At 37.1% G+C, this 12,697-nt stretch overlaps 1 protein-coding gene across 13 annotated transcripts in view; it reads right to left on the bottom strand.

Moving 5' to 3' along the window:
• Window positions 1-12,697, bottom strand: part of ANKFN1 (ankyrin repeat and fibronectin type III domain containing 1) — a 113,490-nt gene that overhangs the window by 39,124 nt on the left and 61,669 nt on the right. For all 13 annotated transcript variants that reach the window (XM_040649721.2, XM_040649724.2, XM_040649718.2 and 10 more), the window contains 3 exons: window positions 11,817-12,027; window positions 7,072-7,266; window positions 5,493-5,606 (listed from right to left, as the gene is read on the bottom strand). In XM_040649721.2, coding sequence (XP_040505655.1) covers window positions 5,493-5,606; window positions 7,072-7,266; window positions 11,817-12,027 — 520 coding nt within the window. The remainder of the gene's footprint in view (window positions 1-5,492; window positions 5,607-7,071; window positions 7,267-11,816; window positions 12,028-12,697) is intronic.

Below are 12,697 nucleotides of genomic sequence, written 5' to 3'. Positions count from 1 at the left end.
TTCAAAGGTGCTTTTAAATGCCTAGCAAACTTAACATAAAAGAACTTTTTTTTTTTTTCCAGCCCAACACATACTACAGACCTTAACGGGAGCTAGAAATAGAAAGGTTTGTTCTAACATTTATACATTTCTATACTTGCAAGGCATAAAAATAGAAGTTGAATTGCACAGTTCTGTTAGCTACCAAAATGTAATGTGCAAATAAAGTGCCCAGGAGACCTAATAAAATGCCATAAATGAAGTACTGTAAAAAATATCAGACCACACCTATTCAGCAGGATAAATTCAAATATCTTACAAAGGAAAGTATTCTCTCTTTCCATTTTATGGAGCAAGAACCATTCTGGGGAAAGAAACAAGGAGTTTCAAAATATACAAAGAAACTTTGAATAATAAGTGAAAAGGGTTTCAAGATCAAATCAAATGCAGAACACTACTTAATTCCACTTTGAACTGGAACAGAACCTAGCAGTGATGTACATCTACTGTACAAAGATCGATAGGTGTTAATGTTAAGCACCATTTTCATACCTAAGATTCACTTCTATAAGTATTCCTTTCCATAATCAGGATTCTTCTAGAAATCAAATAAAGCAGAAGCTTGCTGCTTTCTGCTCTGATACTGCTATGTGAATGGTCAATTGCCACCAAAGAGGGAAAAAAGTTGGAGATTTTGTATGTATATATGCACTTCCATCTTCATATAAGCTCTATTAGACCAGCCAAGTCTGTCTGGAGCCAAATCCACAGGGCAGTACTGGATGGATCACTGCAGGAAGCCTGCTATTGAACAATACCAAACTTGATAACATTGCAATTCAAGTACTGATAGATAAATCATATGTATATGTGTTTGCAAGTGTTTACAGGGACAGAGGCCCACACAGACTGATCCGATTGTTTGGTTGTGAAGGTGTTACTCTCAAAAGTAAAACACACGGAATCACACAAAAATCACAGATAGTTTTCTGTAGTCTTTGAGGTTTTTCACACAGAAGTTTGCAGTGAAAGACTTCCACTGACATAGTGAGATATCAGAGAATCTCAAATACTGATTTTTGTTTTAAATATACAACATATATCCTACGTGTCTAACTTGGCAAAATGCTTCATCTCGTGAGCTCAGATGCTGACCCGTAACAAAAGGTGGCTCATTGAATCCATTGGCTGAGACTTCCAGTGAGAACAGTAAATTGCACCAGCCTCTCCTGGATAAAGGTACTTTATATAGCCAACACGCTTCATGTGGCCATCTTAAAGCCACATACTGAGGCTACTGCATATGTAACTAGGACTGAACCAGTGATTTAAAGAAAATTTACATGAATTGCTCCAGGAAAAAAAAATCTGAAATGAGCCACAAATTGCCTCGGAGGAAAGGAGGGAGGGAGATATTTCTTGTCAAAATTTAAGTAAGACATAACTCCTTCTTTCCTGATCTAGTTGCCGGCCTCCTGCTTTTTTAAAGAGCTACACTAACACAGGAAAAAAAAAGATCTTTCCATCCCACAGAAATCCTAGAAGGCCGCTGAGCAATCCTGACTAAAGTTAAAGTAATATTCTGTTACATATTCTGTTAAAGTAACTAAATAAAAAGGTAACAAAAGGCTGAAGTGGGCACAGCTTAGCATCCCTATCTGGAAAATAACTTGGCATCCAAGTCCCCAGCTACATCCAGGGAGAAGATCAGCTCTGTTTGCTACATCAAACATGGATCAGATTTTCTCTCTTCATCTCTTTTCAAATATGAATAGTTCCCATCTCTTAAATAAATTAGCTCAGCTTCAGTTATACAAGCTCTTTCTTTCTTTTCTTCTTTTTTTCCTCCAAAAAGGGATATAGATGTTTGTTGAAAAATTGTAAATAAAATACAAATGGAGATTTTCCATTGCATAGTGGTCCTTCCAAGGAGGTGATGTTCAGCACTGTGTCCATTTTTCTTCCTTATTCTATACTTGGGAATAAGTGCACAACTGTGTTGACTTCTGATGGAGAATTCATGAAAAAATGATATGCAAAAAGACAGGGTTAACATGTACTTATTCACTGCAAAAGCACAGTAAGGATCAGGCTCAAAATGCGTAGAAAATGAGTATAATAAAATTACTTGTTGACATTCTTTGTTCTTTTAAACAAACAGATTTCTCTATGTACATACATTGTGTGGAATTTGTGACACCTAGAAATGCTAATCAGCAAAAGACAACAGGTCTTATAAGTCCCAGCAAGCATTGACTTCTCAGCTCCACCTGCGCTGCTCCTAGGAGCCAAGTAGTGCCTACGTAGATTTTGCTGTTGCGGGGACTTTTTGCAACAAGATGGGGACTGGAGAGGAGCTCTAAAACATATTAAAAGGTTCACTCTAGCTCCAAACTGTGGTGTTATTTTGTATAATAGTGCAGAATATTTTGATTGCATTTACAGAGATGTAAAACTAAAGTAGATCGTAAGTGCTTCCGTGATGGGATGTGAAGTTTGGCTTTAGGGCATGATTAGCCAAGGGTATGGGTTTTTCTTCCCAAATTATGGTGATGCTTCACATCCTTCCTAAAACTGGCTGGGGTGAGGTGTCTCTGGCTTTGAATCTTTCTGTAGCACAGAGCAGATTATTACTATTATTATTGATTTATGGCATGCCTGTCTGCTTCCAGCCTCAAAACACTTTACTAAGTTACAATATACATAGGAATCATTTCACATCAGCCACCACCACGTTGTAGCCTTCTCTGGAGGGAAACTGAAGGAAGCCATTAGGATGGTGCCTGCAACATTAAACAACAATCCAGGAGAGGAAGTAGAGAATACTCTGGCTCCTTAAAGCAATGGCTCAACAGAATGCAGTCGCTGAACTGCCATTCAGCTGGGGCAGCAAAGTCAATAGTCATTCACCGTGTGTGGTTAAAATTAAATCTCCTGATGAAGTGAGATGGTTTTAGTGGTTAGAGAGTGAGTGCAAAGTATTATTCTCCTGTATTATTATTTGTAAGTTATACAGCTAACAAGGGAAAAGATCATACACAGGAAAATAGCAGACAGTTAGATAATGTTCCAAGCCTAGTTTCTAAATGACATTTGAGTAAGTAAAGCTTTGGAAAAATATGTTAAAAAAAAAAAGAAAGAAAGAAAAAAAAGAAAGAAAGGATGACACAGAAGAAAAGGAATTGGCAGCTTCTCTGTCTTTTTAGGGAACAAACCTAGACTGAACAAAAGTGATGTCAGTTTTATCCTCTGTAATTCAGATCCATATAAAAAACATTATTAGCTTCTGTAAATGAGCAGGCATTCCCTATACACTGCTACAAATGCTCCTGATCTTTTATTAGAAAAAGAAATGGTAAAGTATTGATGGAAATAAAACCTAACAGTTTACTTTTTTCCCTGAATCAGTAAAATACTTAGATGGTTTTCTGGATAGGAGATTAATACTTTGACTGAAAAGATGCTCAGACAATGTTATCAAGATCCCTTTCAGGCTAATTGCTAGCTGGTTCTAATCATTCTTACAAGTGATCATTTGAACGGTTGTTGTTTCTTTTTTACAGCCTCTAAAACTAGCACGAAGAATCTCACCCCATAATGTAATAAGCAATTCCAAAAGCAGTGCTTAATTAATTCCCGAAAGTCACCAAAAGGAGCTATTAATGATCTTTCTTTTTATCTAACCATAAATATTCAATTCTCGTGGGACAGAGGATTTAAAAAGAACATTCTGCCAGAACTGTCAACTTGATGTAGAATAAAACGATCACCAATGAGAGTAATTCAAAATATGACAGCAAGGCTACCTCGTCTGATTAGAAAGTTAGGTCAAGTTGGATCAAATTTCTCTTAATGCTGTACTTACCGAAAGGGGACAGAACTGATAGGTACAAACCATACTCAACACAGTTGAGTTAGCAAGAAAAAAATACTGCAGCCTTTAGAAACTGGGAGTATTATTCTGATTTAAAAATCAGCTCTATTTGGGAATTGTCTTTACTGTGAACATATCAACATTTGTTATAATGAGAATGTGGACGTTTCAGGTTTGTTTAAAATCTGCATATTACAAAGAGCAGGCTAATATTTTCAAGAGAATTAAGTCTTTTAGGAGCTCAAGTATCACTTTCACAAGTAAATCAGGCAGTAGGAAGCCCTTAAATGAAATTTAGTTTCCTGGCAACCCAACCCATTGTTGAAAATTCGATTTAGACTCCTAAGGGTCTTTGATGTTTTTTGCAAATAACACTTCCTGCAGCACTGCAAGGCTGACTAGGTGTAATACAGTCATTTACCCTTCTACTGAGGCTATCAGGAATGGAATCACTTTGATTGTTTTAGTGATGTCTGGGAGTTCTGGTTTTTTTCCTTGCACTATGAAAAAAAGTGTACTGAGCATAGCCAATGGTGACTGGCATCTCAAATCAGAAGTAGGGAGGTAAGAAAACATGCCTTTTCCAAAATAATCTCATTTAGTCTTTTTGGTCCTTGTGATGCCACTGAAGGCTGTGCACTGGTATGTCCCATCTTTAGAGGAACTTCATGAACTATTGGGCACTTGCTCTCTTGCAGCTCTCTGCGTATTTCCTGTTGAAGCAATCACTACGACACCTATACATGCAAACATGAAAGGTACTGCCCCAGAGCCAGCTAGTTCCTCCTACATGTATCAAAACCCACTCTAAGAGGACTTTCAGGGTCTCCACTCTCAGCTCCTCCGTGGAGTAGTCAAAGAAGGCCTCAGATCTTCAGGACAGTGCTTTTAAGTCCCTTTACCTGTGGAGGGACCCAGGTTCCTACTTAAAAATGGAGGTTACAGTTTGCTCCATTAAACACTGAGGAACTCACTGTTCCAATCATTTTAGAGGACCAGCAAGTTCCTTTAAACAGGAAAATTTTAAATTTTTCTTTCAATCTTTGATAAAACTTTTTTTTTCTTTTAAGTTGGAATTTCCTATGGAATAGAAATTATTTTCTACTCAACAGAGCTATTCACATGGAAGCATTTTCCTATTCATTCCACTTTGCAACTAACTGGTGCCACTCCATATGTATGGCTCTTCCAAGAATGATGTGGCAGCCCTGGAATACCTAATTAGTTGGGCTCTGTATACCTCTGCCAGAAGTTTCAGCTTCCAGAGGCATTCCTTTAAGGAACTGTGGTGTGGGTTTGGCATTTACAAGGATACACACAGTTTCAGAAGCCCACAGGCACCAAAAGTTAGTCTGCATTGCATAGCTGACTCATGTCAACCCAGTCACTGAGCTGATGTCTTAACTACAGTAAGTCAAGCAAACTCCTTCAAAGCACTAAAGAAGAAAGTTTCTGTTTTTTTGTTTTGTTTTGTTTTTTAATAAAACTTTGTCTTTGAGGAATCTTAAAATTCAACTTGTACAGCTATTTATTATGCAAATAATTAAATTCAGACATTTCTAGTGAAAACACCTTTTTCACTTGGCCATCAAATGTTTATAGATTGTTAAGGCAAATGAAAGATATCTAAATCCAGTACCTTTATACTTGGTCACCACAGCTGAGTTGACACTCAGAGGTTCTTGGAAGGTGACAGTGAGTGATGTACTGCTTGTTACCATGAGACAGACATTGGTTGGCGCCTCGGGGGCTCCTGGGAGAGAAGAGAAAACATCAGCTCTTCAGCACAACAAATCCTATTCAAACAATGTTTCTGAGTCTTCAAAGAACCCACTGAAAATCACCCTGCAATTGTGAGCTTTGGGTTGTAGGTGTTTGTGTTCTCTGCCTTTTGAGAATTTTAATTAGTGCCCTGCTAACAATATCCTGCAGACACCATTTGTTTCTATCATGGTTTTTGGCTCCTTTCAGTTAAAAATATCTTCCTGCATATATGTAACCCAATAAAACAGATTCATGCTAATTATGTCAATGAAAAGCCCCTATAAATCTCTTGGGGTGGGTAGGAAGAGAGAGAAAGGACAAAACCACAAAGAGCTAATTAAACCTTTATAGTTTCACTAACAAACTCAAATTTATTAAATGACAGAAAACCTTTTTACATTATTGTGATCCAGAAATTGCAGATTCCACAAATGTTTCAGTGTAGTAATTCCAAAACACATTTGTCAGTTGAGGCCTAATGTTTTTTTATTATTATTATTGTTTCTTTTTCTTTTTCTTTTTTTTTTTTAATCTTAATTCACAGAATATCAATCAGACAATTCAGAAATCAAACATAAGATATCATGACTTACTGCTGGAATTGATTAAAAAAATCACTATATTAACTTACTGCTGTATTGACTGTATTTAATATCTAATACAAGGAGCACTACCTCTGTCTTGAAGAAACAATCTTAGAGTACAATAAATTTGATAAAATTATTCTAAGTATATACATATATAAAGGTGGCTGTAAAAATGTTAATGGTAATGACTGTATTTCATTGAAGAGGAAGGGTACAACTAAAAGATCCAAATGTGAAAGAGTTCAGTCCTGTTTACTCCTTTCCATGGGTTCAAATTCCCATTTCCTTTAAACAGTTCTGCAATTGAGTCTGTACCCAAAGTAGCCCAATTTGTGACTATGCTGATGAAATGTTGTATGTAGATGCCAACAATAAAATTAAGTATCGATGATTTTTATATGAAAAACCTAATCTAAGTTCATTTTTAATCAAATATTAAGAACAACTCAATTACTTTAAGTCAGAGCTATTTAAAAAAATAGAGTACAACAACAACAGAAAAAGACCAGTGTCTCTCTATTACTTGCTCCATATTCATATATTCTAACTGTCTTATTTTAAACCCTGATCATATGAAATAACATCCAGAAGTAAATGTGAAGAGACAAGATAGAATCATTAGATCCTGAACTAAGAATCTGTAATCTCATCTAATCAGTTTTACAGTGATGAGCAGTGCTCTTGCTGCTCTCAGGTATTTGGTCCTTTCTGGAACTGAGCATTTAACTGAGTGCCTCATTTTTCCCACCCTAACATTCATCTGCTTCACAGCAGTGCTGTGAGGATCATCTTTGCTCAACAAAGGCAGAGTGTTTGCCACTGTAAGAGTTCTTGTCTTAAACTTTGCAGCTACTTTCTTCTACTTACTAGCATGCTCGTAGCCTGCCTTCATGCGCTTGTATAGCCTGTATCTCCATTCCCATGCTTTTAGTTGCTTCTCTTTTTCTGTGTTGTCTGTACCAAGGCCTTCATTCATCACTTGTGCAGACAATTCAGTAACTCGCTGCTGTGCTTCTTGGACCAATGTACACAGATGCACTGACCTGCTTTCCATGTTAACAACTACCAAGAAAAGGGAAAAGTAAATAATTGCTTGATAGACTCATATGACAAAATTCTGGCCTTACGCATTCCAACATAACCCATGTAAGGCTAAATCCTTGAACGCTGTGCCTTCCAACAGATACCTTGTCATCAACATGATTAGAGCCACACCAATTTGTACCACACTTAAGGATCTGGCCACTTAAATGGGACTAATGACATGAATAAACAGTAGATTTTATCTTCTGGTGTTTCTCAAGTGCGTAACAATGTCTTAAGTAGCCTGAAATTGCTTACATCTTTTATAGTATTCTATCAACTTAAAACAAGTAAAATAATAAAGAATTTGGTCTCTCTTACTTTGCCATATCATATGCTTTTCCATGAAGAAAGAAATTGGTATTGGTTATAGCTGAAGACATACAATATATAAATCTCTACAAGTGAAGAGAGATCTAATTGGCGAAGTTAAGAACGAGAGTTTTGTGTTTAAGGGCCACAGCTGGAGTACAGTGATTCTCTTTGCAGGTTTTCTTTGTGCCTTAGTGTTGCCCATGTAATTAGTGCTCTGATGGATTTGACAGGTAGTGAGATGTTTGACACATGGAGATTTTGTTATTCTCAAGTGCTCAGAATGATTTTAATTCAACAGTTAACAGTATGAATTGCCTGTATGAACTACTGTGTGCTATATGAAGGTGAAAAAATGACAATCACATTGGATATAAGCTAAAATGTCTTAGCCCAAGTCCGCAAGACTGCCCTGCACCAGCCCCTTGATTATATAGAGAAATGTAGTGAATCAAACACTATTTTTCAGAACTGCTTTTAGCCTGAAATTGTTCAAACTATTAACAGTTTAGAAAATAGGACTTGTAAAGCTGTTAAATCTGAGAACTGCAAGAACTTATCTGGTGTTCAATACACAGGAAATAACATAGAAGAAAAAGAATTCTGAAGTCACAGAAAGCAGCTTTTCTTTGGTGCCTGGTAATTCTGCAGAAGAGCTTTGAGACAGTTCTAATCAAAGCCCCTTATTTATCTAAAACACTTCACAAGGATTCACATTTATTTAGAATTGGCACAAGATGCTACTCTTAGCAATAATGGAGTGCTGCTGTGTAGGGACAGCCAGCCTGTTCATTTCCGTGTTTTTTATAGGAACAGCAGCAGTGTTGCACAGGCTTCACCAACCATTTACTCGCATAAGCCAGGAGCAATATATGTTTCTGACAACATGAAGCTGACATAAGGGACCAAGGCTGACTGGCTTTTGACATCATAATACCATATGAGTGATGATATCTGCACATATGTATGTATAATTCCTAAACTGGAATCATAGGATTATAGGATAAATTGGATTGGAAGGGCCTTTCTAATTATCTTGTTCAAAATTTGACATTTGAGCTTCTTGTTGAAAACAAGATCAGCTACACGTTTAGGCCAAGTTTCTGAGGACATTACCTATCTGGCCTGGAAAACTTGAGATGGAGCTTTACAAGCTCTCTGGGCAATATGTACAACTGTTTTACTATCCTTAGATTGAAAAAGGTGTTTGTTTTATCCAGTTTGAACCTCATTTTAATTTTGCCATGTCTCGCATAACTGTATAACAATTGAAATTCATCACAGTCTAAGAATAATGCTGCACAGTAATGTGAAAACTGACAAGGAATCTTTAAAACCACAGGAGGAGAGCGAAGAATTATCCAGCACCTCTGACATCCAAAGGTTGCTTTTGAAGAATGGTTGTTTCTAAGACCTCGCTTTCAGAAGCTGGCCTGTAGCCATCCCTCTTGACGTTTGATCATTCTTCGTATGGACATCAAGAGGCATATGGCCAGGCTTACTGGAATCTGCTGGTATCCTCACAACTGGTTGTTTACTGAGAGGCCAAAGGTGACAGTTTCCTGGCTGCATGCCTACAATAAGCGTGCAACACATCTGATAGCAAAACAGGACTGAGAAAGGAGATTTTATGTGCCAGAACTTCAGGTGATTGTGGATTGGCATTGGTTCAAGTTTTCAGTGAGGATCTGGCTCTCTCTCTTTCATCAAGTTTCAGATCCACAATTGTCCAGTCTTGGAAATCTATCAAATCAGTCGCTGGAAATTTTAATCTTATTTATATTTAGGTTCACATGAACAAACCTAGCCAGACCACAAATATGTGAACAAAAGTAACTGAAAAGATTAATAATGCAGTGGGCTTTGACAAGAGCAAATGTCTTGCTTCCTCCCCACTAAATTAATATTCTAAATGTTGTATTTTCTTATCCTGCTTTGTGTTTAAGAAATGCTGGGCTCCCATTAAGATTTATGCAGCCTGAGGGCCATGTGGAAAAGAAGATCAGAGTTTTACTTTCTGTTCTTTTATCTGGTATTCTGCCTATATCAGGCAGCTGCAAGCTATCTGTCCTTCAGATAGATCCTCTTTCCTACAACATTGATGCTATAGTTAAATTTCAACTTGATCTCTATGTCTAATATAGTAGAAGAACAAGAGTTGTCTCTGTGAGAAGCTTTCTGTGTGCACTTGCAGTGGGGAATTCATTTACCTCTCAACCTCCCAAGTGTATGCATTTGTGCAATGCATCTGCTTACAATCAGATTAAAAGATTTTTGTGTCCTGTCCCAAAATTGGTACAAGTCAGAATTTTACCTTGAAATCCCACCCCTCTCACTTAACCTGGCAAAGCCTTGCTCAATTGATCACCATAGTGAAATGGAAACGCTCCTGGCTGGGTTCTAATCATATCCTTGCAGGCCTATGATCATACAGAACGGGTTTAATTCTAGAAGGCTTGCTTAGGTACAGAAAACAAAGCAGAAAAACTGGAGGGGAAAAAAACAAGGGAAAAAAAAAAAGAACGTGACTGCTGTCAGTTCCCCAAGATTAAAGCCACATAGGAAACTGCTGCAGACCTTTGTTTTACGTGCTGAAAACAACTTCTTGCATTCTGTTCCTAAGTAGCAACCATAAACCATTAAGCTAAAAATTAAAAAATAAAACACACCAAAACAGTCCTTTGCTTTTTACTGAGGACGTTTTGACCATTATTTCAATCAGAAAAGCTAAAAATCAAGATAAGTGAAGTGGAAATTTGGTGGGTATATTTTGAAATGGAAATGAGGTGGTTATATATTCATATTCTCTGTGTTCATAGGCATGTTTGCATTAATTACAGGAAATGAATACTAATTTATGATTGCCCCTGCTCGCCATCAGACTGCATTTATTTACAGATGAGGTCAATGAAAAATTAGTTTAGTCTTTTTTACTGCTGTTTAGAACACTCAAGACTGTGTTTTCCTCTAGATTTGTCATGGTTAATGAATGTTGCTTCAGCAGTCAATCATGTACTCTAAATGCTGTCACACTTTTTTTTAAAGCCTCAGTCATGAACCATGACAGAAAAATAAACAAATAAATATAAAGCTAAAAAAATCTTTTCACTGAGCAGCTACACTATGCAAAAATCTCCAGGGAAGGTTAAAGGAGGCCAGAATAAATGATAATATAAGTGCTGTGGACATAGAAAAGCAATAAAGGTGTACCAACACTGAGGGTCTGGCAAAAAAACTCAACATGCACACACACACATGCACACATGCTCTCCAGTGAAAAAACTGGCAATGTTAGTAGCCTCAAGGTGCAATTTCCTGGAGCACTGAGATTGACATGCCAGCACTAAATGTTGTTAATTTAACTAACTTCAAATTAATGGCAGAGTCTGCAGTGGCCGAACCCCTCAAACACAGTCTCATTATAGCCTTGCTGGGAATGTCCTAAATATAGGCATTGACAGTTTAAAACAAATTCACATACATTGGTGTATTTTTAGACATAAGTAAGGCGTCAGAGTTTGTGTCATGGTTTACGGTTGATTAATTGGTTTGGTAAGTCACCCTGCAGCCCACAAATTGTGCATTTAAATGCCCGTGAAGGAATACAAAGGATAGTTCTATAACTACAATATGTAGTTACAAGCAGTGATAGTATTCCAGTGAAGTGTGAAGGTCTGTTTTGTGCTCAGATATCAGAGCTTTGAAACTCTCATTTCTATTTGAAGAGTAGGGTTGAGGAGATATGAACAGGAGTCTGAAGTAATGGAAATGATAGATTTCAACACAACCAGCCTTCTGAAGACAGCATAAACAAGGTCAAAATAATCAAAACACACCATGGCCTAGATAACCCGTAATCTTTTCATTTTTAATGACAACCTCTGCTTCAGACCATGATCACTCCATTCCTGTTTCCATATTTTTGAAGATTTATTCTCAGTATTGATATTAACTCAGCTGCCTCACTGTTCATTAGGTTAGAAGTTCTACCTGATTCATAGTTAATGTACCTGATACAGGAAACAAAAACTATCTGCTGAGCACACGTTCAACAAGGAGAAGTTTCTGCCAATGACCTTCCAGCACTGTGCTGCTATTTCACGTATAATCAACGTCATGATAAAAAAGTCAGATTCTGCAACACAATTAATTTTCCACAACATAAGCAAACCTAATTATTACAGAATTATCTAAACAAATTGAAACTGAATACTTACAGTGTGGGCTTTCCTTTGCCCCAACATGTAGAAGAGTCCTAGCAATAGGGATGTTGTTTGTTAAAATGGCAATATCCAAAGGAGTAAGTCCTTCACTGTTTGGGGTGTTCAGGTCCAGTTCCTCTGGTGTGTATTGATAGAGAAGAATCTGAACAGCATCCAGATCTTGCTGTTCTACCGCCTCAAACATAGCTTCATTGCATTGGAAATTCTGTGTACCAACAAAAACAGAAACTCAGTAGAACTTGAAAATGTTTGAACTTCAGGAAATAAATTATGAAAAATGACTTTTGTGACATTCCTATAAAATATTGAACCTTCCCATCCTAAGTTCAGCTAGAAACATGGAAGATGTTTGCAGCAAAACTGAGCTTGCTCTACTTCTAGACCTGTGTGCTTGAACTTCTTTCTGGTGAGGTTCAAACCCATCGTTCTTTTTTGGACCTGAAATTGAACCATATGGGCAACAGTGTATGTTTTTGACATGAAGCTGGATGAAAGACTATGATTTTGACAGGTTCTTGTACTACTTACTTTTTCATTCTCAAAATTTAAAGTAAAAAGCTAAGGTGTACAAACTCAACTAACCAAAACTCAAATCAAACAATTCTGGAGGAAACTTTCACAGGTGTGGTATGAGCTAGTGCTCACTTCAACATTTCAGTCATTACCAGGTGCTCATATATTTGTATTTAGCTTGTAGCTAGAAGCAGCTTTGAAATATATAGCCCTTAAATAAAAATGTAGATATGAGACTGGACGCACTGATCCTCCAGTGTGCTTGGTCAGAAAAAGATATGTCTGAACAGCAGAGAACATAAACATAAAAGCAAGTAAGAAAAATCAGGAATATACATGATGCCAACTCTCAAGTAGGAAGA

The sequence above is a fragment of the Gallus gallus genome, chromosome 18, assembly GCF_016699485.2.
Source record: "Gallus gallus isolate bGalGal1 chromosome 18, bGalGal1.mat.broiler.GRCg7b, whole genome shotgun sequence".
NCBI lineage: Eukaryota > Metazoa > Chordata > Aves > Galliformes > Phasianidae > Gallus > Gallus gallus.
The sequence above is the reverse complement of the archived record's forward strand: the minus strand, read 5'-3'. Positions and strand labels throughout refer to the sequence as shown.